At 48.3% G+C, this 25457-nt stretch overlaps 2 protein-coding genes across 2 annotated transcripts in view; both read right to left on the bottom strand.

The window, feature by feature from the left end:
* The window catches only part of TJP3 (tight junction protein 3), a 137173-nt gene extending 117896 nt beyond the window's left edge, over positions 1 to 19277 (bottom strand). Inside the window, exon 1 of the mRNA XM_058163493.1 lies at positions 19257 to 19277. The gene's annotated coding sequence lies outside the window, so the exon portion shown is untranslated. The remainder of the gene's footprint in view (positions 1 to 19256) is intronic.
* The window catches only part of APC2 (APC regulator of WNT signaling pathway 2), a 102718-nt gene that overhangs the window by 40429 nt on the left and 36832 nt on the right, over positions 1 to 25457 (bottom strand). Inside the window, exons 2-7 of the mRNA XM_058163491.1 lie at positions 22390 to 22548; positions 10555 to 10645; positions 7736 to 7925; positions 3120 to 3228; positions 2504 to 2617; positions 1350 to 1427 (exon numbers count right to left, since the gene is read on the bottom strand). Of these exons, the coding sequence (XP_058019474.1) occupies positions 1350 to 1427; positions 2504 to 2617; positions 3120 to 3228; positions 7736 to 7925; positions 10555 to 10645; positions 22390 to 22548 (741 nt within the window). The remainder of the gene's footprint in view (positions 1 to 1349; positions 1428 to 2503; positions 2618 to 3119; positions 3229 to 7735; positions 7926 to 10554; positions 10646 to 22389; positions 22549 to 25457) is intronic.

Raw genomic sequence — 25457 nt, forward strand, 5'->3', positions numbered from 1 at the left:
TGGACGGATGGATAGATAGATAGATAGATAGATAGATAGATAGATAGATAGATAGATAGATAGATAGATAGATAGATATAGAGATGGATGATGGATAGATGACAGATTAGATACCAAGAGAGAGATAGAGATGACAGCTAGATGATAGATTAGATAGATGGATAGATGGACGGATGGATAGATAGATAGATAGATAGATAGATAGATAGATAGATAGATAGATAGATAGATATAGAGATAGATATAGAGATGGATGATGGATAGATGACAGATTAGATACCGAGAGAGAGAGAGAGAGAGAGAGAGATATGGGTGATGGATAGATGACAGATATAGATAGAGAGATGATAGTAGATAGATGAAAGAGAGAGAGGGAGAGGGAAGGAGGGAGGGAGAGAAAGAGGAGGAAGGAGAAAGAGAGAGACGGGGAGGGGGGAGACAGAGAGAGATGGATGATGAATAGATGATAGATTAGATAGCGAGAGAGAGAGATGACAGCTAGATGATAGACTAGATAGATAGATAGATAGATAGATAGATAGATAGATAGATAGATAGATAGATAGATAGATAGATAGATAGATAGATGACGGATAGATGACAGATATAGATAGATAGAGGACAGATGAGAGTAGATAGATGAGAGAGAGAGAGAGAGAGAGAGAGAATAGATAGATTGATAGTTAGATACATAGAGAAAGAGAAATAAAACTCAAGGCAGCAAACACCAAATATAGTCCTACCGCATTCTTTCCCCACAACAACCTCCCTGTGTGACAGAGTGATTGACCCAAAGTCGCCCACCTGGGATTCAGTAAGTACTTTAAAGGAAGAAAAAGAATGCTAGCAAGTGTTCTAAAAATAAGCAATTACATTTTCCTCCTCCTGCCCATTTTATTTCAAGCAGTTGAGGCAGACCAGCATAACGATGCAATAATTACATAATTCTTTCTTTCCTGGAATTGCCTTCTCTAAAGAATAGCCCTCAGCAGAGGTGCAGGAGAAATTGGGCAAACGTTTAATCCTTCCTCCACTTTGGGGAGGGGGGGGGAATATGTGTTAAAAAAACCCAAACCAAGATGGCAGCCACACAGTCAACTTTCTGATCCTTTTTCACCCATACAAAAAGGACAAAGGCTTCCATCACGCAAGGGCAGCTGCCATCTTGACTTTTTTTGACCCTTCCATGCAGACATCACTGTCTCTAGAATAGTATTTCTCAGCTTTCAGATGGGTGGACTCCAACTCCCAGAATTCCCCAGCCAGCTGGCTGGGGAATTCTGGGTGTTGGAGTCCACCCATCTGAAAGCTGCCTGCGTTGGAGACTAAGCATCTTGCTGGCTTCTTACCGGTTGTTCCGAAGGTTGCACTTTATCCTGAGCTTCCATCAGCTCCTTGTCGATCTCTTCCAGACGAGATGCCCGGATCTGCAAATTTTAAAATAAAACGTGGCATTAGAAGTCATTCCTCTTTGAGTGGTACTCAAAGATCCGAAGATTCTGCGCAGTTCGGAGAACCCCCAAATCCTACTCCTGTCTGGCCCTGCCCACCCCACCCTGCTCCTCCCAGGAGTCCCCAGCGGCCCGTTTTAGACACAGGTAAGTGTAGGGCATGCACAGAGGCTAGGGAAGGGCAAAAAATGGGCCTACCGGAAGTTCAGGAAGGGGCCTCTGGAGCCTGGGGAGGCTGTTTTTGCCCTCCCGGAAGTTCAAGGAAAGCCTCCAGAGCCCGAGGAGGGCAAAAACGCCCCCCCCCGCTGTGGTGCAGGAGGCTGACTAGGCCACACCCACCATGGCCACGCCCACCCAGCAACCTGGCAGAGAACCCCTTGCTAAAATTTTTGAAGCCCACCCCTGGTTATAAGTCAGGGGTTTTTTTCAGTTTATTTGTTTATTTATTTATTTTTTAGATTTTTATACCGCCCTTCTCCCGAAGGACTCAGGGTGGTTCACAGCCAAAATAAAACAGTACAATATACATAATAAAACAATTATTAAAAATCTTATTAAATATCCGGCCAGATTAAAACTATATAAAACCATAAAAACCCCAAATAATTTACATCAAAGTATTAAAAACTGCTAAAAATTTCTATGCCAGTCCTGTGCGAATAAATAGGTAGGTCTTCAACTCGCGGCAAAAGGTCCGAAGGTCAGGTAGTTGACGGAGTCCTGGGGGAAGTTCATTCCAGAGGGTGGGAGCCCCCACAGAGAAGGCCCTTCCCCTGGGGGCTGCCAGCCGACATTGTTTGGCGGATGGCACTCTGAGGAGTCCCTCTCTGTGAGAGCGCATGGGTGCTCTGTGAGAGTGCACGGGAGCGCACAGTGCCGTTGTAACTTCAAATGGTCACTAAACAAATAATTGTACGTCAAGGACTACCTGTAGGGTCTCCTCCTTGAGAAGGGGGCTGGACTTAAGGTCTTTAAGGTCCCATCCAGCTCTATTATTATGTATTATTCCTCCTCCTCCTCCCACTCCTCCTCTTCTTCCTCCTCCTTCTTACCTGGGCTCTTTGTACCATTTCATCGGTCGTCCCAAAGCGCTCTTCCATGAGTGTCCGGATGTGCTGGGCTTCGAATTCCAGTTGCTGACGGATCAGGTCCATCTGCATTGAAAACTGGGGGGAGGCAGAAAAGAAGTAAGTAAGAGACGAGACGCCCCCCTCTGCTTATCACTCCCTTCCTGGTCTTTCCTCCTTCCCAAAATTTAAGGGCCCGAATTTGAGATAAGGGGATGTTGAAGACGTAGCTGAGATATACTTAGGAAAAATGACTACCCAGGCCAGGAAGTTGGAACAGACAACTCTAGTAAAAGTGATTGGAGTTGGCAGGGATTGTGACAGTGAAAGAAAAGCATTTATCTAGTTTGGTTTCAACTTGGAAACTGTTTCTGGACCTTTTGCTCAAAACTGGAAAAAAGACAAAATTTTGGTTTTAGGTTTTGATGAGTAGAACAGGGGTCTCCAACCTTGGCAACTTTAAGACTTGTGGACTTCAACTCCCAGAGTTCCTTAGCCAGCTTTGAACTCAGATCTGGGCCTCCACACCAGAGACTAGAAACATGAGAAACCTTGCCTTAACCTTGAGTCTGACCTGCCACCAACTAGCCTGGAAACTCACCGTCTCCACATGGGGCAGTTCATCCAGCCGCTTGGAGAGACTTTGCAGTTGAGTATAATACCAGAGTTTCTCCTTTTCCTCCTTTTCAATCTCACTCAACAGAAAATATCTAAAAGGAAGGAAAAATGGCAATTAGAGAAGGAAGGAAGGAAGATTTTTATTATGCGGTATTCCTCAATTGAACTCTTGCGCCTGCGAGGTGCCCCCGCCTCGCAGGAATGGCCCCCTACATTATCGAGGGCCGGCCTCAATGACGGGTCTTGGGACCCACAGAGGTGGCATGCGCGTAGAAAGAACCTGTGAGGATTTTTAGATAGGGAATTTTTAAGGGGAGGGAGGGTAAGGGGGTAGCCCGCCGAGGGAGGGGCCAGTCACTGCGCGTGCTCGTGGCGGGATTTTAATAGATCCGAAGGTTCTGGGGGAGGGTGATGTTCCTGATGATGAGGGTGGTTCCATCTGTTTGGTTAGTGGGAGAGGCAGATATGGCGGAAGTGAGGGGCCATATCAATCTTTGGGGGCATGTGCTCGCTGTTTAAAAGCGATCAAACGCCCCGGCCCCTCAGACTTTTCCCGTTCCCCGGGCAGCCAGGATCCTCAGAGCTTGGGTCTCCGGTTGATGCTGTGCAATGCACGGTCCGTGGTCAATAAAGCCCCCCTGCTTTGCGATCTTATGCAGGAGGGATCCGCGGACCTTATGGGCATTACGGAGACCTGGTTGGGCACAGAAGGGGGAACTCCCCTTGTTGAAATGTGCCCACCGGGTTTCCGAGCATTCCATCAACCGAGGGCCCAAGGTAGGGGTGGGGGGGTGGCGGTTGTTATAAAAGAGAGTCTAGAACCGAGGGAGACCACTGTACCTCAGATAGCCGGTTGTGAATCCCTCTTTGTGAAATGGGGTCATAGGGTGCAGGTGGGCTTGTTGATCACGTACCTGGCTCCTTGCTACGTGACTACAGCCCTGCCCGAGCTGCTGGAGGTGCTTGCCGGGGTGGTGGTTGAGACCCCCAGACTTATAGTCATGGAGGACTTTAACTTACCATCAACCGGCTTGTAATCAACAGCGGCTCGGGAGTTCATGGCATCCATGACGGCCCTGGACCTGACACAAATAGTTGATGGCCCTACTCACATGGGGGGAGGCACACTGGATCTGATTTTTATCTTTGGACAGTGGTTAAATGATCTGGATTTAGGAGATTTAATTACCGAGCCATTGTCATGGTCAGATCATTTTCTCCTTCGTCTAGACTTTTGGACCGCCGCTCAACACCGCAGGGAGACGGGACCAACACGCTGGTTCCATCCCAGGCGCCTGATGGACCTGGAGAGGTTCCTGATGGAGCTTGGGCCACTTCCTGAGGATCTGGCCCACGGCACGGCTGAGGAGTTAGTTGCGGCCTGGGAATGGGCCGCGACTGGCGCTTTAGACCGTGTCGCGCCTTTGCGGCCTCTGACCCGGCGCAGATCTCAACCAGCCCCTTGGTTCTCCGAGGGGCTGAGGGAGATGAAATGCCGGAGAAGACGCCTAGAGAGTGCCTGGAGATCCAGCCGTTCCGAGGCTGACCGGACACTAGTTAGGTCCTATAGTAGGACTTACCTAGTGGCACTGAGGGAAGCGAAGCGTTCTTACGTTTCCTCCCTCATTGCGTCGGCAGATAACCACCTGGCAGCCCTGTTTCGGGTGACCCGCTCCCTCCTTCATCAGGAGGTGCGGGATGACTCCTTACAGGGCCGTGCCGAGGATTTTAGTGGTTATCTATATGATAAAATCGTTCAGCTTCGGGACGGATTGGATCAACAGTGGGTAGATCCAGGTGAGGGGCTGGAGACACGTCTTGTTGAGACTATTTGAGATGGATTTGACCCTGTGACTCCCGAGGACATGGACAGGTTGTTGGGGCGGTTGAATGCCACCACATGTTTATTGGACCCATGCCCCTCCTGGTTGGTGCTGGCCACACAGGAGGTGACACGAGGCTGGCTCCAGGGGATTATAAATGCTTCTTTGATGGAGGGTGTTTTCCCCGCCGCCTTGAAAGAGGCGGTGATGAGGCCCCTCCTCAAGAAGCCCTCCCTGGACCTGGCTGTTTTAGGAAATTATCGTCCTGTCTCCAACCTTCGCTTTGTGGTGAAGGTTGTTGAGAGTGTGGTGGCACGTCAATTTCCCCAATACCTGGATGAATCTGTCTATCTAGACCTGTTCCAGTCTGGCTTCCGACCCGGGTACAGTACGGAGACGGCTTTGGTTGCGTTGGTGGATGATCTCTGGAGGGACAGGGACAGGGGTTGTTCCTCTGCCCTGGTCCTATTAGATCTCTCAGCGGCTTTTGATACCATCGACCATGGTATCCTGCTGCACCGGTTAGGGAGTTTGGGAGTGGGAGGCACCGTTTACCGGTGGTTCTCCTCCTATCTCTCTGATCGGTCGCAGACGGTGTTGGCAGGAGGGCAGAGATCGACCGCGAGGCCCCTCACATGTGGGGTGCCGCAGGGGACGATTCTCTCGCCTCTCCTGTTCAACATCTATATGAAGCCACTGGGTGAGATCATCAATGGCTTTGGGGTGAGGTACCAACTGTACGCTGATGATACGCAGCTGTACTTTTCCACCCCAGGCCATCCCAACGAAGCCGTCGAAGTACTGTCCCGGTGTTTGGAAGCTGTACGGGTCTGGATGGGGAGAAACAGGCTCAAACTCAATCCCTCCAAGACGGAGTGGCTGTGGATGCCGGCACCCCGGTACAGTCAGCTGCAGCCGCGGCTGACTGTTGGGCGCGAATCATTGGCCCCAGTGGAAAGGGTGCACAACTTGGGCGTCCTCCTGGATGGACGGTTGTCTTTCGAAGATCATTTGACGACCGTTGCCAGGAGGGCTTTTTACCAGGTCCGCCTGGTCCGCCAGTTGCGCCCCTTCCTTGACCGGGATGCCTTATGCACGGTCATTCATGCTCTGGTTACCTCTCGCTTGGACTACTGTAATGCTCTCTACATGGGGCTCCCCTTGAAGAGTACCCGGAGGCTCCAGTTGGTTCAGAATGCAGCTGCGCGGGTGATAGTGGGAGCCACATGTTGCTCCCATGTAACACCTCTCCTGCGCAGTCTGCACTGGCTACCTGTGGTCTTTCGGGTGCACTTCAAGGTGTTGGTGACTACCTTTAAAGCGCTCCATGGCTTAGGGACAGGGTACTTACGGGACCGCCTGCTGTTACCGAATACCTCCCACCGACCTGTACGCTCACACAGAGAGGGATTTCTTAGGGTGCTGTCCGCCAAGCAATGTCGGCTGGCAGCCCCCAGGGGGAGGGCCTTCTCTGTGGGGGCTCCCACCCTTTGGAACGAACTTCCCCCTGGACTCCGGCAACTGCCAGACCTTCGGACTTTCCGCTGAGAGCTGAAGACCTATTTGTTTGTTCGCGCAGGACTGGCATAGGATTTTAATAGGATTTTAATTAGTTTTAATGTTTTAACATTTTATAATTCGGGGTTTTATTTTAAATGTTTTAATTCGGCCATTTGTATAATAAGTTTTTTAATTATGGTTTTATGTGTATATTGCTGTTGTTTTTTATTATGGCTGTAAACAGCCCTGAGTCCTTCGGGAGAAGGGCGGTATAAAAATTTAATAAATAATAATAATAATAATAAAAGAGCAATGTAAAGGAATGGAGGGAGTGGGGAGGAAGGAAGGAAGGAAGGATTGAAATAAAAAAAGGGAGAAGGAAGAAAAGGAAAAAAGGGTAAACAGAAGAGGAAGGAAGGAAAGATAGCGGAAGGAAGGAAGGAAGGAAAGAAGGAAGGAAGGGCAATGTAAAGGAATGGAGGTAGGAGGGAGGGAGGAAGGATAGAAATAAAAGGGAAAAGGAAGAAAAGGAAAGGGGTAAACAGAAGAGGAAGGAAGGAAAGATAGAAGAAGGAAGGAAGGAAGGACGGAAGGGAGGGAGGGAGAGAGGAAGGAAGGAAAGACAATGTAAAGGAACGGGGGAGGGGGAGGAAGGAAGGATAGAAATAAAAAAGGGGGGAAGGAAGAAAAGGAAAGAAGGGTAAACAGAAGAGGAAGGAAAGATAGAGGAAGGGAGGGAGGAGGGAAGGAGGGAGGGAGGGACAGAGTGAAGGAGGGTGAGAGGAGACAAGTTACCATGGTTGATGGGGGAAAGAGGAAGAATGAAAGCAGATTAATATAGATTTGGGGGAAGGGAAGGGAAGGGAAGGGAGGAAGGAAAGGAAAGGAAAGGAAAGGAAAGGAAAGGAAAGGAAAGGAAAGGAAAGGAAAGGAAAGGAAAGGAAAGGAAAGGAAAGTCATATAGATCCTGGGAGGAAGAGAAAAGATGGCTTACAATTGTACATTGGAAAGCAAGAAGAGGAGGGAGGGGAGGAAGGAAGAGAGGAGAAGGGACAGAAACAAATATGAATGTGGTCGAAGGAAATAAAAACAAGGAAAAAACTGAAAGTTCTTTTCCGCCACACATGAGCATCCAGCTGGATCCTAGCAACACATTAAAAGGAAGACCGGCTCCCCTTGAATTCATGAAGAACTCATCTTCATGAGGAGGAGAAGAAAAAGAGGAAGATGAGCAGGGCATTTATTTTTGTCCGCCCAAGACTTCCAACAACTTCACCTCTCCCTGTCCAGCTCCTCCAAGAGACGGATGGTGGCCCGACCCAGATCTCCCATGCTGTCCTTCCTTTGGAGAAGAGCCGAATGGGACAAGCTCTGCTCCGGGCTGTGATCCTGGTAGACCGGCTCAGGAAGCAGGGCCGGAGGGTGGAATTTCAGGTTGTACAAACTGGTGATGTCCATCTGCAGAGCTGAGGGAAGAGGGAAAAACGATGAAAGGACACCATAAGGATAGTTTAAGCCAGGGATCTCCAACCTTGGAAACTTTAAGACTTGTGGACTTCAACTCCCAGAATCCCTCAGCCAGCAAAGCTGGCTGAGGAATTCTGGGAGTTGAAGTCCACAAGCCTTAAAGTTACTAAGGCTGGAGACCCCTGGTTTAAGCCACCAGACACCTTCCCCCCATCTCCCAGGCAGTCCTTGACTTACTGTGTTTCCCCCCAAAATAAGGTAAAGGTAAAGGTTCCCCTCGCACATACGTGCTAGTCGTTGCCGACTCTAGGGGGCGTTGCTCATCTCCATTTCAAAGCCGAAGAGCCAGCGCTGTCCAAAGACGTCTCCGTGGTCATGTGGCCGGCATGACTCAACGCCAAAGGCGCACAGAACGTTGTTACCTTCCCACTGAAGGTGGTCCCTATTTTTTCTACTTGCATTTTTACGTGCTTTCGAAACTGCTAGGTTGGCAGAAGCTGGGACAAGTAATGGGAGCTCACCCCGTTACACGGCAGCACTAGGGATTCGAACCGCCGAGCTGCCAACCTTTCGATCGACAAGCTCAACATCCTAGCCCCTGAGCCACCATGTCCCTAAGCCCCCAAAATAAGACCAGGTGTTATATTAATTTTTGCTCCAAAAGATGCATTATGCCTTATTTTCCGGTTAGGTCGTATTTTGGAGGGAAATACAGTACTAAACACCTCCGCTTGCTGATGATCTTAACTGGGGCTTATTTTGGGGGTAGGGCTTATATCCTAAAAAATCATGCTAGGGCTTATTTTCCGGTTGGGGCTTATTTTCGGGGGGACAGGGTACAACCCTTCATTTAGGAACATTTGAAGTTACGACGAGACTGGAAAAAAGTGACTTATGACCGGTTTTTCACACATATGGCCCTTTGCAGCATCCCTGAGGTTACAGGATCCAAATTCAGGCGCTGGGCAACTGGCTGGTTTTTATGACAGTTGCAATGCCTTGGGCTCATGTAAATCACCATCAGTAACCTTCAGACAAACTCAATGACCCCAAGACTCACTTAATAACTCATTTACAATCTCCTTCCTTCCTTTTCTTCTTTTTCCTTCCCTCTTCATTCTCCTTTCTTCTTCCTTCCCCTATTTCCTTTTTCTCCCTTCCTTGCTCTCTTCCCATCTTCCGTTCTTTTTCTTTCTCTTTCCCTTTCTCCTTTCCTGTCCCTTCTTGCATGCTCAAATGCAAAAGGGGAAACATTTCTCCTTTTGCTTTGTTTTTAGTTTGTTTTGATAGCCCTCTGCCAGCAAAAATGGAGCTTGTGGGGGGGGGGGGGAAGGCTGCGCACTGTTTCCAGGCCGGCCATGCAGGTCAGATCTAAGCACCCCGTGGGCTGGATGCGGCCCACAGGACTTGAGTTTGACACCCCCACTCTGGTTTCTCAACCTTGGCAACTTTAAGATGTGTGGACCAGTGGTGGGTTTCAAATTTTTGTACTACTGGTTCTATGGATGTGGCTTGGTGGGTGTGGCATGGCTTGGTGGGCGTGGCTTGGTGGGCGTGGCATGGCTTGGTGGGAGTGGCTTGGTGGGCGTGGCAGGGGAAGGATACTGTAAAATCTCCATTCCCACCCCACTCCAGGGGAAGGATACTGTAAAATCTCCACTCCACCCCACTCCAGGATACTACAAACTCCCCATTTCCTCTGAATCAGCTGTGACTCGGGAGGCAGAGAATAGATGGGGGCGGGGGTGGGACTGGTCAGAATTTTTACTACCAGTTCTCCGAACTACTCAACATTTCTGCTACCGGTTCTCCAGAACTGGTCAGAACCTGCTGAAACCTACCTCTGGTGTGGACTTCAACTCCCAGAAATCCCCAGCCAGCATGGGAGGTGAAGATCCACACATCTTATATCTGCCAAGGCTGAGAAACACTACTCTACTCTATTGTTTTGGGACTTAGCTTGGTCTAGGATCAGCAGTGAGTTTCACATATTCTTACCACCAATTCGCCATGCATGCACACGCTCGCTTCGCACACATGTGCCTATTGCGCATGCGCCAAGCCCAGTGGTGGGTTTCAAATTTTTTTACTACCGGTTCTGTAGGTGCGGCTTGGTGGGCGTGGCAGGGGAAGGATACTATAAAATCTCCATTCCCACCCCACTCCAGGGGAAGGATACTGCAAAATCTCCATTTCCACCCCACTCCAGGGGAAGGTTACTGCAAAATCCCCATTCCCTCCCGATCAGCTGGGACTCGGGAGGCTGAGAACAGATGTATGTGGGGCCAGTCAGAATTTTTACTACTGGTTCTCCGAACTACTCAAAATTTCCGCTACCAGTTTTCTCCAGAACTGATCAGAACCCGCTGAAACCCACCTCTGGCCGAGCCTCAAAAACGTGACTAAATAGAACGGCATTATGCCAGGGTGGGGGGTGGATTGCCCACAGTTGCCGCTACCAGTTCACCCAAATTGGTCTGAACCAGCTGAATACCACCTCTGCCTAGGATGCCCCCAGGGTCCCAGTTGGAACCATGGTGGAGTCTGTCCAGGTGATGTGCAATTAATGAATGTTCATCGTAACTTCTGACTTGAAGTTAGTCCTTAGGATATAAACCTCTCACTCACCTTTTAGCTGGTCTAAAACCTCCAGTTGTCCTGAAGACACCATCACTTTGGCTTCCTGCTCCAGTTTGCCTTGCAGATGCTTCAAAACCACCTGGGGAAGAAGGGAAGAATTAAAAACAAAATACAAAAAAAGTGAGAACAAGAAAGCGATCTGAATAAACCTCAGACAGTCTTTTTGTCCTCATTCTTTGTACAGCTTTCGCTCTCGTGACGAGACAATCCCTAAATGTGGGCGAAATCTCTATTCTCCTCTGCTGGGCGTGATTGCGTATGGAAACTGTTTGGGGCTGTTTTTATTCATTGTTTAAGCTTCTAAATCAGGGGTCTCCAACCATAGTAACTTTAAGACTTGTGGACTTTAACTCAGGGGTGAAATCCAAAATTTTTCCCTACCGGTTCTGTGGGTGTGGCTTGGTGGGCATGGCAGGGGAAGGATACTGCATTCCCTCCCCTCCTGGGAGAAGGATATTGCAAAATCTCCATTCCCTCCCCTCCTGGAGGAAGGATATTGCATAATCTCCATTCCCACCCCACTCTGAGGCCAGCAGAGGTGGTATTTGCCAGTTCTCTGAACCACTCAAAATTTCCGCTACCGGTTCTCCAGAACCTGTCAGAACCTGCTGGATTTCACCCCTGCTTTAACTCCCAGAATCCCTCAGCCAGCTTTGCTGGCTGAGGGATTCTGGGAGTTGAAGTCCACAAGTCTTAAAGTTTCCAGGTTGCAGACCCCTGTTCTAAATGGATTTTTTTTAAATCAAAACATGGTGGGGGAGCCCCTGCAGCATGGTCTTTTTTTTTTAAAATAAATTTTATTAAATATACAATTTATAAACATTAGACATGGTGCAACTTGTCTGGTACAAACTTTTCTAACACTTTTTCTTTCGTGTAGATTACAATATAACATCATGCATATTCCATATATACCTTTAGTACATTCAATCACTATCCAGTTACATACATATTCCCTTATCTATTCAAATCCTATTTACTCCTATCTAATATTTCTAATATTATTTTATTTATTTTTCTCCCCTTCACTTCGTTTCTAATTCTCTATCCCTACATTCCTCCTTTTCTCTAGCTGTTTATAAAATGTATTCCAGGTTACATAGAATTCCGATTCATCTTTGTCTTTGCGCTCCATTGTTAACCTGTCCATTTCTGCACAGGTCAATATTTTGTTGATTATTTCTTCCTCCTGTGGGTTCTCTCTGCATTTCCAATTTCAATTCAACCTCGCTGCCGTTAATATGTGTACCATAAGATATATATTTCTTCTGCAGCATGGTCTTATTATCCGTTTGTTACTCATCCCTAACAAATTGCATTTTTGTTCTGACATATAGAAGTATATTTGGAAATATTTCTTATCTTATTTCTTATTATTATAGAAGTAATAACCCAGCTTTCCTTGGGGAGCAAGACTTGTTAATAATAAAGAATAAAAGCTTCCTTGTTGCAAAATCCAGTGTCCAGGGTTAAAGTTCTGATTTGCTGGGCTACAATGTTAATTAATGTATTGATTAGTCAATTGATCGTATCAAGGCAGGCCAACAATCACATCTGGAAGGTATAATGCAGTACTACCTCTCCCTCAATAACTTTAAGATGGGTGGACTTTCATTCCCAGAATCCCCTAGCCAGGGTGGCTGGCTAGGGAATTTTGGGGGCTGAAGTCCACCCATCTTACAATTGCTGAGGTGGAGAAACACTGTTTTTTCATATATAGCAATAGCACTTAGACTTATATACCGCTTCACAGTGCTTCACAGCCATCTCTAAGCAGTCTGGATCCTCATTTTACCCACCTCGGAAGGATAGAAGGCCGAGTCAACCTTGAGCCTGGTGGGATTCAAACTACCAAAGTGCAGGCCGCCGGCAGTCAGCAGAAGTAGTCTGCAGTATTGCGCGCTAACAACTGCACCACCGCGGCTCATATAGATTGAATTTTGGGTATACTACAAGTTCATCTGATCTTCCATTCTCTTTCTGACAATAACTGATCAGCAAGAGTCTGTGGAGATGGGGGGGGGGCAATCCATTTTAATAACGATAACAATAAATTCCCCAAACAATCCAATTTTTGTGTCCTCGAACATTTCACTGAGGAAAAGCAAAACATTATTCTTAACACGTCTATTTTTATTGCCAGAATTCCTGTGGGCAGAGAGTTGAAGATCCTTTCCTCACGCTTAGATATTATGCAGAACATCATCCTGCTATTATTATTGTTATCATCACCATCTCTGAACAGTTTAAAAAAATCTAGTGAAATGACTTCAGCTGGTTTTTGTGTCTTTTTTTCTAGGGGTGTCTGGAAGGAAAGATCAAAAGAGTCAAGATGGATGTGGATATAGAGGATATTAAAGATCAGTAAAGGGACACGGTGACTCAGTGGCTAAGATGCTGAGCTTGTCGATCGAAAGGTTGGCAGTTCAGCGGTTCGAATCCCTAATGCCGCGTAACGGGGTGAGCTCCCATTACTTGTCCCAGCTTCTGCCAACCTAGCAGTTCGAAAGCATGTAAAAAATGCAAGTAGAAAAATAGGGAGCATCTTTGGTGGGAAGGTAACAGTGTTCCCTGCGCCTTTGGCGTTGAGTCATGCCGGCCACATGACCACGGAGACGTCTTTAGACAGCGCTGGCTCTTTGGCTTTGAAACAGAGATGAGCATCGCCCCCTAGAGTCAGGAACGACTAGCATATATGTACGAGGAGAACCTTTACCTTTACCTAAAGATCAGTACAGATAGTTTTTGACTTACAACCATACATTTAGTGACTAAAATAAGTGACTTCTGACTGTTTTTCATACTTACGGCTATTGCAGAATCTTGTGGACAAGTGATCAAAATTGGAATGCTTGGTAACAGTATTTGTGAAGGTTGCAGTGTCCTGGGATCAAGCGATCCTGCGACCTTCTGACAAGCAAAGCCAGTGGGGAAGCCAGATTCCCTTAACAAGCAATATTACTAACTTAATACAGGCAGTTCTCAACTTACCATCACAACTGAACCTAAAATTTATGTTGTTAAGTGAGAAATTTTTGCCCCATTTTATGGTTTTTCTTTACGTGAACCAGTTAAGTGAATTTGGTTTCCTCATTGACTTTGCGTGTCAGAAGGCCACAAAAGGGGATCACATGACCCCGGGACATTGCAACCGTCATAAATGTGAGTCAGTTGTCAAGCATCCGAATGTAAATCACATGACCATGAAGATGCTACAATGGTCGTAAGTGTGAAAAACGATCATAATCACTCTTTTCAGTGATGCTGTAACTTCCAACAGTCACTAAATGAACTGTCAAGGACTGCCTGTAACTGCAGTGATTCACTTAACAACTATGGCAAGAAAGGTCATAAAATGGGGAAAAAATAATTTAACAATTGTCTTACTTAGCAACAGAAATTGTGGGCTCAATTGTGGTCAGAAGTCAAGGACTCCCTGTATTCAATTGAAGATAGAACTTTTAAAAATCCTTTTAGGATGTAATGACTCTAAACACTTAGAAAAAAACTATGGAAGATTATTTCAATATATGATAATTACAGTGAGCTTACTATATGCAGAGAGATAGGAAGATTCGACACTAACCCGCATTGGAGGAAAGATTGGTGAAGTGGACAGATTTTGCTGAAAAAGGATAAATTGACTTTTTGGATTCAAGAACAGTTTTTTCCCGAACGCCATCACTCTGCTAAACAAATAATTCCCTCAACACTGTCAAACTATTGACTAAGTCTGCATTACTATTAATCTTCTCATCGTTCGTATCACCCATCATTTTCCACTTATGACTGCATGACTATAACTTTGTTGCTTGTATTCTTATGATTTATACTGATTGTTTCCCAGTGTGATTTGATTGCTTATTTGTATCCTATAACTATCATTAAGTGCTGTACCTTCCAATTCTTGACGAATGTATCTTCTCTTTTTATGTACACTGAGAGCATATGCACAAAGACAAATTCCTTGTGTGTACAATCATACTTGGCTGATAAAGAATTCTAATCTAATCTAATCTAATCTAATCTAATCTAATCTAATCTAGATAGATAGATAGATAGATGATGGATAGATGACAGAAGGGGAGGAGAGAGAGATGTAAGTGAATGGGTCATTGGAGCAACAAAGTCTTTGTAGCTAGAGCGGCCTCATTTAGCAGCTCAAAGCAAGAAGGGCAACTAGCCCTCCTATCCAATTGCAGAAAACACAAAGAATCAAGATAACTAAACCAGAAGCAAAATATAGCCATAAATTCTAATTCGAAATCTCTCAACCAGAAGGTCCGCCCCGAAAGGAAGAACGGGAATATTGCTTTCTCTCTCATATGGAAAGAAGCCAAGCATCAAAACACAGATGAAATTCACTGAAAGCTGGTCCATTAAACATATCTAAATATATAGCAAATCTATCTCAGAGTGGGTTGCGATATTAAATTGATTAACAGCAATACAAATAACAACAATAATATTTGGAACAGTTTACATCCAGTGATGATACTTATAACACCAACAAATAACATCTGTTTATCCTAAACCTGGAGAAGGACTCCATGGGTTGATAAAAATGTTAAATCCAGTCTGACCATCTGGATGACTGTGTAACCAAGCACAACAATAACAAATATTTCCAAATAGCAGCGATAAAGGTTCACGCAGGTTCCTGCTCACAATGTGTCCAAGTTAGCGGTGGGATTCAGCCAGTTCCCACCTATTCGGGAGAACCAGTTATTAACTTTCTAAGCAGTTCAGAGAACCGGTTGTTGGAAGAAATATTATTTTGTTTTTTTTCCGCTTTACAGGGGTAATCCTGTAGGGAAGGCAGGAAGGAAACCTTCTGGTACTGTTTCTAGCCTAATCTTTATTGCCCTGCTTACAGAAACTGCCTGTCTGCTTAACCCTTATTATATTGTAACAGCTAAGGCGAAGCGCCCATCAACGTGAGGGATGTCAAGTTGGCCACGCCCACACGGTCACATGACCACTGAGCCACACCTACCAGCTGGTCATTAGGGTAGAGAACCGGTTGTTAAATTATTTGAATCCCACCACTGGTCCAAGTACATGTGTGCAACAGAGGTGGGTTTCAGCAGGTTCTGACCGGTTCTGGAGAACCGGTAGCAGAAATTTTGAGTAGTTCGAAGGATCAGTAATAAAAATTCTGACTGGCCCCGCCCCCATTTATTCTCTGCCTCCCAAGTCCCAGCTGGTAAGGGAGGGAATGGAGATTTTACAGTATCCTTCCCCTGGAGTGGGGTGGGAATGGAGATTTAACAGTATCCTTCGCCTGCCACGCCCACCAAGCCACGCCCACCAAGCAATGCCACACCCACCAAGCCACACCAACAGAACCGGTAGTAAAAAAAAATTGAAACCCACCATTGGTATGCAGCAGAGACAAGATCCATCCACTCTACAATTCCACTGTTACATCAAATATCCTTGACTCAGGGATTAGTACAAATCCCAGCCTCAAGAACTCCACTGGCTAACAAAATCAAAGTTGTCCCAAAGATGTTGGGGAATGGAATGATTTATATTCCTTGCAAGGTCACTTGCATCTTTTTTAGAGAGTCGTTGAGGGCACTTGGAGGTTTATCTGTCTCCGCAGGGTGACGTGAGAGGTGCAAATGGGTGTGAAGCCTTCTTGCCAACAAAAGACAACAAAGAATGTTCTTTCTGCGCCAACTCAGTAAGCTCAAACTGCCCAAGGAGCTGCTGATCCAATTCTACAGAGGAATTATTGAGTCTGTCATTTGCACCTCTATAACTGTCTGGTTCGGTTCTGCAACCCAACAAGAAAAACACAGACTTCAGAGGATAATTAGAACTGCAGAAAAAATAAATGCTACCAACCTGCCTTCCATTGAGGACCTGTATATTGCACGAATCAAGAAGAGGGCCGTGAAAATATTTACAGATCCCTCACATCCTGGACATAAACTGTTTCAACTCCTACCCTCAAAACGATGCTATAGAGCACTGCATACCAGAACAACTAGACACAAGAACAGTTTTTTCCCGAAGGCCATCACTCTGCTAAACAAATAATTCCCTCAACACTGTCAGACTATTTACTGAATCTGCACTACTATTCATCTTCTCATCATTCCCATCACTCATCTCCTTCCACTTATGACTGTATGACTATAACTTGTTGCTGGCAATCCTTATGATTTATATTGATATATTGATCATCAATTGTGTTGTAAATGTTGTACCTTGATGAAGGTATCTTTTCTTTTATGCACACTGAGAGCATATGCACCAAGACAAATTCCTTGTGTGTCCAATCACACTTGGCCAATAAAAATTCTATTCTATTCTATTGGGATTGCTGAAAGGACTGTGAAGTTCCAAGATGGTTCCACACCCAGGTGACCCTGAGGACACAGATAAAACCTCCATGTGGCGTCAGTGACTCTCAGAAAGGATGCAAATGACCAGCTGTCTGCAAGGAATATAATCCTTCTATTCCCCACCATCCAATCAGAGCTGAAGAAGCTTCTTGGATGAGAAGCGAAATGTCTTCAAAAGAAAAAACAAGAAAGTCCAGTTGCCTCTTGAAAAAGCACCTTTGGGACAACTATGACCCAGATGACTGAGAATCTCCATAGACAGATACTCAAAATTGTAAAGTGTTACTTTTGGAAAGGATGCTTAACAGAATTTGGAGAGATATTTAGATAATCAGAAACAAATACAGGTAGTCCTCAACTTACAACAGTTTGCTTAGAGTTTTTAAACCATTCAAAGTTACAATGGCACTGAAAAAAAAGGTGACTTATGAAAAAAATTCACACTTACGACCACTGCAGCTTCCCCTTGGTCACATGATCAAAATTCAGATCTTTGGCAAGTGGTTCATTTTTTTTTTTTAATTTACATTTATATCCCGCCCTTCTCCGAAGACTCAGGGCGGCTTACAGTGTATAAGGCAATAGTCTCATTCTATTTGTATATTTAGGCTCTGCGCATGCGCAAGGATGGCGGTTTTCTAGAGGAGCTCGGATCGGCGTGGGGGACTGTTTCCCGAATGGAGGACTCCGGATGACCTACCAGGACTGCTCTTGTCCCTCGGCACGCTGTGCCATCTGCTTGGCGGCCGCAGGAGAGGTCTTTTGGCCTTCTCGGATGTGCGGCAGCCGAGAGCGGGCCGAGGGAAGAGCGGCGGACCGGTTGGTGGCGGCCATCTTGGGGACGCGAGGGAGGCGAGGGAGGCCTGCTGCTGCCTGTGTGGATTGCAGGCCTCGATTTTCGGCCTTGATTTCGGCCCGGCTCCAGCCGACTCCAGCGGCGATGGGACTTCGGCCCGTTTCTATCTGGGGCATGGATTCCGGCCCGTTCGCCTGTCCGTGGGCCCGCCTGCTCCATCGGCGCTTTGTTGCGCCTGGCGGGGCCTTGTGGGCCGTGAGGCGCCTGTCCAGCGGCGTCCAGTGTTCTGCGGCCCCTTCGGCGGCGGGCGTGGTGAGGCCGCGGTCGGAGATGAGGCCGGAGGCAAGGCTATGGTTTGTCTCCCTCTTCTGGCACTTTTGGCACTTTACATCGTGCTTTGTTCATCTGCCTCTTGTTGTATGGCTTGCCTTTCCCCCCCCCTCCCGGACTTTTGACCATCGAAGTTGGGTCGCCAGGTATTTTTACCCACGGGTTTTTGGACTGGACTGGACTGGACTGGATTGGACTTTGGACTATGAACAGATTGACGGACTGACAGTCATTTCTACCTTTGTTAAGACCTTTCGTAGAAACGTTCTCCATAGGTTTACCATGGAGGCTGCCGGTCTGTTTGCTTAGGCTTATCATCTTCATCTGGTTCCAGCTTTATTTGTCCTCTTTGACATCTAGACATCCGTTGGAGGATCCATCTTTTAATGTCTTACCATCTGGGATGTTACCATCTTAGCACCCTCACCGATTCGTACTTTTCTATGCGTTACGCTGTACAGGAACTCCTGCGCCTGCGAGGTGCCCCCGCCTCGCAGGAATGGCCCTCATTACCAAGGGCCGGCCTCAATGACGGGTCTTGGGACCCACAGAGGTGGCATGCGAAAGAAAGAGCCTTTGGGGTTTTAGATAGGGCATTTTAAGGGGTGGGAGGGTAGGGCGGGTGATGGGGTAGCCCGTCGGGAGGAAACCAGTTCCAGCGCATGCTCGTGGCGATTATCAAATGGGTTCGGAGGTTATGGGGGAGGTGTTCCTTTGTGTGAGGTGAGTCTATTGGCACGGTAAGTGGGAGGGGCAGATATGGCGGAAGGGGGGGATCGTATCGACATAGGGGGTCACGCGTTCGATGTATGCAGGCGATCGCGTGCCCCGATCCCCCTAACTTTACCCGTTCCCCGGATGGTCAGGACCCTCAGAGCCTGGGCCTTCGTCTGATGTTATGCAACGCACGGTCCGTGGCCAATAAGGCCCCCCTAATACATGATCTAATTCAGGGGGGTGCCGTGGATATTATAGGCGTTACGGAGACCTGGTTGGGCAATGAAGGGGGTGTGCCCCTGGTTGAGATGTGCCCACCGGGTTTCCGTGCATTCCATCAGCCGAGGGCCCAGGGTAGGGGTGGAGGGGTGGCGGTTGTGATTAAAGAGAGTCTAGAGCCGAGGGAGACCACTGTACCTCAGATAGCCGGGTGTGAATCCCTCTTTGTGAGGTGGGGTCATAGATGTCAGATGGGCTTGCTGGTCGCGTACCTGGCTCCTTGCTGCGTGACAGCTGCCCTGCCCGAGCTCCTAGAGGTGCTTGCTGGGGTGGCGGTGGAGACCCCCAGACTTTTAGTCATGGGGGACTTTAACCTGCCATCTGCCGGCTCGTCATCGACGGTAGCTCGGGAGTTCTTGGCTTCCATGACGGCCTTGGACCTGACTCAAGTAGCGGATGGCCCCACTCACATCGGGGGTGGCACACTGGACCTGATTTTTGTCTCTGGTCAATGGTCGAGAGATCTGGACTTAAAGGAAATAGTCATTGAACCTTTGTCATGGTCAGATCACTCTCCTTCGCCTGGACTTTCTGACCGCTACCCAACACCGCAGGGAGACGGAACCATTACGTTGGTACCGTCCCAGGCGCCTGATGGACCCAGAGAGGTTCCGGACGGAGCTTGGGCCATTTCCTGAGGGTCTGGCTCACGGCACGGCAGAGGAACTGGCTGCAGCCTGGGAACGGGCTGCGGCCGGGGCCTTAGACCGTGTCGTGCCTTTGCGGCCTCTGACCCGGCGTAGATCCCAACCGGCTCCTTGGTTCTCCGAGGAGCTGAGGGGGATGAAACGCCGGAGAAGACGCCTAGAGAGTTCCTGGAGGTCCAGCCGTTCAGAGGCTGATCGGACACTAGTTAGATCCTATACTAGGACCTACCTAGTGGCACTGAGGGAAGCGAGGCGTTGCTACGCCTCCTCCCTCATTGCGTCGGCAGATAACCGCCCAGCCGCCTTGTTTCGGGTGACCCGCTCCCTCCTCCACCAGGGGGAGCGGGATGACCCGTTGCAGGGACGTGCTGAGGAGTTTAACGGTTATCTATACGATAAAATCGTTCAGCTGAAGGACGGTCTGGACCAAGATTGCAGCGATTCGGACGGGACGTCTGAGGGCGGTCTTGGTGATGTTGTGTGGGATGAGTTTGACCCGGTGACTCCCGAGGACATGGACAGGTTGCTGGGTAGACTGAATGCCACCACATGTTTACTGGACCCGTGCCCCTCCTGGCTGGTGCTGGCCACTCAGGAGGTGACACGAGGCTGGCTCCAGGGGATTACGAGTGCTTCTTTGTTGGAGGGAGTCTTTCCGGCCGCCTTGAAAGAGGCGGTGGTGAGGCCCTTCCTTAAGAAGCCTTCCTTGACCCGGCTGTTTTAGGTAATTATCGTCCAGTCTCCAACCTTGCCGGCGAAGGTTGTAGAGAGTATGGTGGCATATCAGTTTCCCCTTCACCTGGAGGAAACTGTCTATCTGGACCCGTTCAGTCCGGCTTCCGGCCCGGTTACAGCACTGAGACGGCTTTGGTCGCGTTGGTGGATGATCTCTGGAGGGCCAGGGATAGGGGTTATTCCTCTGCCCTGGTCCTATTAGACCTCTCAGCGGCTTTCGATACCATCGACCATGGTATCCTGCTGCGCCGGTTGGGGGGATTGGGAGTGGGAGGCACCGTTTATCGGTGGGTCTCCTCCTATCTCTCCCGCCGGTCGCAGACGGTGTTGTCGGGGGGGCAGAGGTCGACCCCGCGGCGCCTCACTTGTGGGGTGCCGCAGGGCCGATTCTCTCGCCCTTTGTTCAACATCTATATGAAACCGCTGGGTGAGATCATCAGTGGCTTGGTGTGAGGTACCAGCTGTCGCTGATGCCCCCCCGCTGTCCTTTCCCACACCGGGCCACCCCAATGAAGCCATTGAAGTGCTGTCCCGGTGTCTGGAGGCCGTACGGGTCTGGATGGGGAGGAACAGGCTCAAGCTCAATCCCTCCAAGACGGAGTGGCTGTGGATGCCGGCATCCCGGTACAGTCAGCTGAGTCCGCGGCTGACTGTCGGGAGCAGTCATTGGCCCCGATGGAGAGGGTGCGCAATTTGGGCGTTCTCCTGGATGAGCGGCTGTCTTTTGAAGACCATTTGTGGCCGTCTCCAGGAGAGCTTTCCACCAGGTTCGCCTGGTGCGCCAATTGCGCCTTTCTGAACCGGGATGCCTTGTGCACAGTCACTCACGCCCTTGTGACGTCTCGTCTGGACTACTGCAATGCTCTCTACATGGGGCTCCCCTTGAGGGGCATCCGGAGGCTACAGTTAGTCAGAATGCAGCTGCGGGTGATTGAGGAGCCTCGTGGCTCCCAGTGACACCTATCCTCGTCGGCTGCACTGGCTACCTGTGGCCTTCGGGTGCGCTTCAAGGTGTTGGTGAATGTCTTTAAAGCGCTCCATGGCATAGGGCCGGGATATTTACGGGACCGCCTGCTGCTACCGAATACCTCTCACCGACCCGTGCGCTCTCACAGAGGGGCTCCTCAGGGTGCCGTCGGTAGCGACAGTGTCGTCTGGCGGCGCCCAGGAAGGGCCTTCTCTGTGGGGCTCCGCCTCTGGAGCGAACTCCCCAGGACTTCGTCAACTTCCGGACCTCAGACCTTTGCATGAGCTTAAAACCTACTTATTCATCTGCGCTGGACTGGGTTAGTGTTTTAATGGGTTTTAATGGGTTTTTAGCTCCAAATTTTAATCCTGGCCAATTTTAATAAGTTTTTTAATTGTATTTTAATTTGTATTTATTGTATTGTATTTTTACCTGGCTGTGAACCGCCCTGAGTCCTTCGGGAGAAGGGCGGTATACAAATTTAAATAATAAATAAATAAATAAATAAATAAATTTACAAAGTCAACTTATTGCCCCCCCCAACAATCTGGGTCCTCATTTTACCTACCTTATAAAGGATGGAAGGCTGAGTCAACCTCGGGCCGGGCTTGAACCTGCAGTAATTGCAGGCTGCTGTGTTCTAATAACAGGCTTCTAACAGCCTGAGCTATTACGGCCCTTTGTGACGGTTGCAGGGTCCCTGGGTCATGTGATCACTTTTTGCAACCTTCTGACAAGCAGCGTCAATGGGGCAGTCAGATTCACTTAATAGCCATGTTACTAACTTAAAAATTACAACAATTCACTTAACAACAGTGGCAAGGAAGTCCATAAAACGGGGCAAAACTCACTTAACAGATGTTTGGCTTAGCAACGTAGATTTTGGGCTCAGTTGGGGCCATAAGTCGAGGACTCCCTGTAGCCTAGAAAAGCAACATTTTCACAACTAGAAAAGAAAACCCGGATCAGTGTTGGAAAAATGATGGTCTCCCCCACCTTCATATCAGAAGTCTCATTTTCTAGCTTGGAGAGATGGTTGGAGTTGTCTTCCAACTCTTGACGGAGGTGTGTGTTCTCTTTTTTCAGCGCCTCCACCTGCTTCACCAGTTGGTCGTAGGATGCAATGGTGCCAGACATCTTCAGCTCTTCCATTGCCTGGAGAAGAAGAGGAGAAATAATATGATGATTGCTGCTGATTCGGTACCGAGCCGGCAGCGGTGGCTGCAGGCTTCTTGCGCCGAAAACTATAGGCTGAAAAAGAGGCCTGAAGTCCCATCGCAGCTGCCATTCTTTGCACCGGCCGCGCACGCGCACCCCATTGCCTGTGCGTGGCGGCACTCCATTGCCAGACCTGGCCAGGAGAACAGCCTTGTTGTGACTCATCCTCCCTCCTCTCCTCAGCAGGGTCCCTCCTGTCTCCAACCGGGCCTTTTATCAGACTCCGAGTCTGATAATGAAGATGAACGGCCTGTCATGCCTCCAGCCCCCGGCCCTGGCCCCATTCCTGAAGAGGATTCAAGGAGTGAAAGGAGAACTCCGATAAACCTCACTCATACAGCGTGTGTTCCTCTGGCTCAGCCTTCAGAGCAGGAAGCCAGCCAGGTGGTAGAATTACCCGGGCCTACTCCCTCTGACCCCTCCCTTTTCCAGATGCTGACAGCAGATCCAGCTGAAGACAATTCAGAGTGGGTGGACCCTTGCTTCCAGAGATCTGAGAGGCGACGCCAGCAGAAGGATGGGTGGGGCAGGCCTGGATAAATGCTGAGTCATGGACCCACACCCCACAGCCTATATAAAGGACCTGCTTTTGGCATTCCAACCTTGAGTCAAGCAAAGTCTTATCTAGTTTACTGATATCGGACCCTATCGCTGAAATCACAACTTGGACTCCTGCCTGCCCTGATAAACCTCGAAGGAACTTGGCAAGCTGCAGAGGCTTCGCTGCCAAGTTTGTTACGGACTTCCTTGACTCGTTCGTCGGAGTAGGGGTGGGACATGACAAGCCTGCTACACCAGAGGGATGGCATCGCAGCAGAGCTGCCTGGAAGGCAGCCAGACTGCGGTGTCCCTTTAAGGTACTTTGACGCAGGGGGGAGACCATAAAGGGACAGGCTGCAGGAGCTGCCTTTTATGCCCGTTCTGTGGGCATGGCTTGGTGGTGGGGGTCATGTGACTTAAGTGGGCATGGCCAACTCGATGTCACTCACTGCAAGGTGCCACCTCCACATGAACCCACCATCACCGAGCCACGCCCAGAGAACTGGTAGTAGAAAAATTTGAATCCCACCACTGCAGGGGAGACATGGTGGCCATTCTCCAATACTTGAAGGGCTTCCACAAAGAAGAGGGGATTGACTTTTCCTCCAGGACCGGAAGCAATGGGTGGAAGCTCTCCAAAGACACATCCAACATAGAAATAAAGAGGAATTTCCTGCCATTAATGACAATTAATTAGTGAGACAAAGAGGTGGGATTCAGCCGGTTTTGTCCGGTTCAGGAGAACCGGAAGTGGCGACTGCGGGCAGCTTCACCCACCGCTTAGACGTAATGTGAAATGGCGGGAGGCCATGCTCATATGCAGAGGAAAGTGCGAGTGAAGTGAGCGTGCTCACATTTCCGAACTATTAAGGAAGGTGAGTGAATCCCACCTCTGGTGAGACAGCTGTCAGGGTTCCAAGTAACACCCCCAATGAAAGAAGACTCTGAGGCTTGAATTTCCTCAAAGTTCCTTTTTTATTAAAGATATCATATTGGCACATCTGGGAAAACCCAAATTTGAAAGTTTCCAGGTTTTCCCCACCCAAGTGAAAGTTCAAGCCCCTTCCCAGCACCCACATGTTCATCACATGGTCTAATCATCCACCGTCCAAACTGGAGAGACCTCCCAGCCATCCAACTCCAGGTGCCAGGGCAAGGTGTCCTTGACTCTCTGAGAAAGGAATGTTATTTTGACTACCTCCCATACTATCTCCCATACTCTATGCAATCCCCCCTCCCATTTTCCCACAGTAGAAAATGTGGCAGGCCTGAAGGCCCAAATGTAACAGATGGCTTCGAGATCTGACAACAGCTTGCTTCCCAGAGTTGTAGATTCTCCATCGCTGGAGCTTTTAAAGAAGGTTGGACAATCATTTATCTGGGATGGTATAAGGATTCCTAGCTAAGCAGGTGGTTGGATTAGAAGACCTCCAAGGTCCCTTTCAGCCCTGTGACTCTATGATTATTTGGCTTCCCTTCACCAGAATCTATGAGGGCTTTCTTCTTTTAGCTCAGGCTGGTTATATCGATTAAAAATTAAGTAGGAAGGGAGAGGAAACAACCCATCACAGGGTTCCAGCTATAAAGGGCTCACAGAGGAGCAAATTAAGTTAGTTAAAAATGTAATGAGGATCACATTTATTACTCAATTTACAACCACCGAACATTTGAAATCACAGGTAGTTCTTGAATGACGACCACCATTGAACCTCAAATTTCTGTTGCTAAGCATTTTGTTAAATGAGTTTGCCCCATATTACGACCTTTCCTGCCAATTCAATCCCTAAGAATTTCGTGAACTTGTTCCTGGAAGACTCATGGAAGTGGTTTGTCTCTGCCTTCCTCTGGGGTGTCTCTTCAAATTCCCAGAAGTTGATCCTGGCATTTCCTGATAGTCTCCCATCCAACTCTTAGCCAAAGTCTGTTTAGCTTCCAAGCTCAAACAGGCACAGATAGTATTAACTGTGAGAGGGATCTTGGCAGTGGTGAAATTCATTTTTTTTTTACAACCAGTTCTGTGGGCGTGGCTTGGTGGGGGTGGGATAGCTTGGTGAGCATGGCAGGGGAAGGATACTGCAAAATCCCAATTCCTACCCCATTCTGGGCCCAGCCAGAGGTGGTATTTGCTGGTTCTCCTAAGTACTCAAAATTTCTGCTACCGGTTCTCCAGAACCTGTCAGAACCTGATGAATTTCACCCCTCGATCTTGGAGTCCTAATGGACAACCATTTAAATATGAGCCAGCAGCTGAGGTATTATTGAGCAGGTTCTGACCAGTTCTGGAGAACTGGTAGCGGAAATTTTGA

This window comes from Ahaetulla prasina, chromosome 1 (assembly GCF_028640845.1).
Source record: "Ahaetulla prasina isolate Xishuangbanna chromosome 1, ASM2864084v1, whole genome shotgun sequence".
Lineage (NCBI taxonomy): Eukaryota > Metazoa > Chordata > Lepidosauria > Squamata > Colubridae > Ahaetulla > Ahaetulla prasina.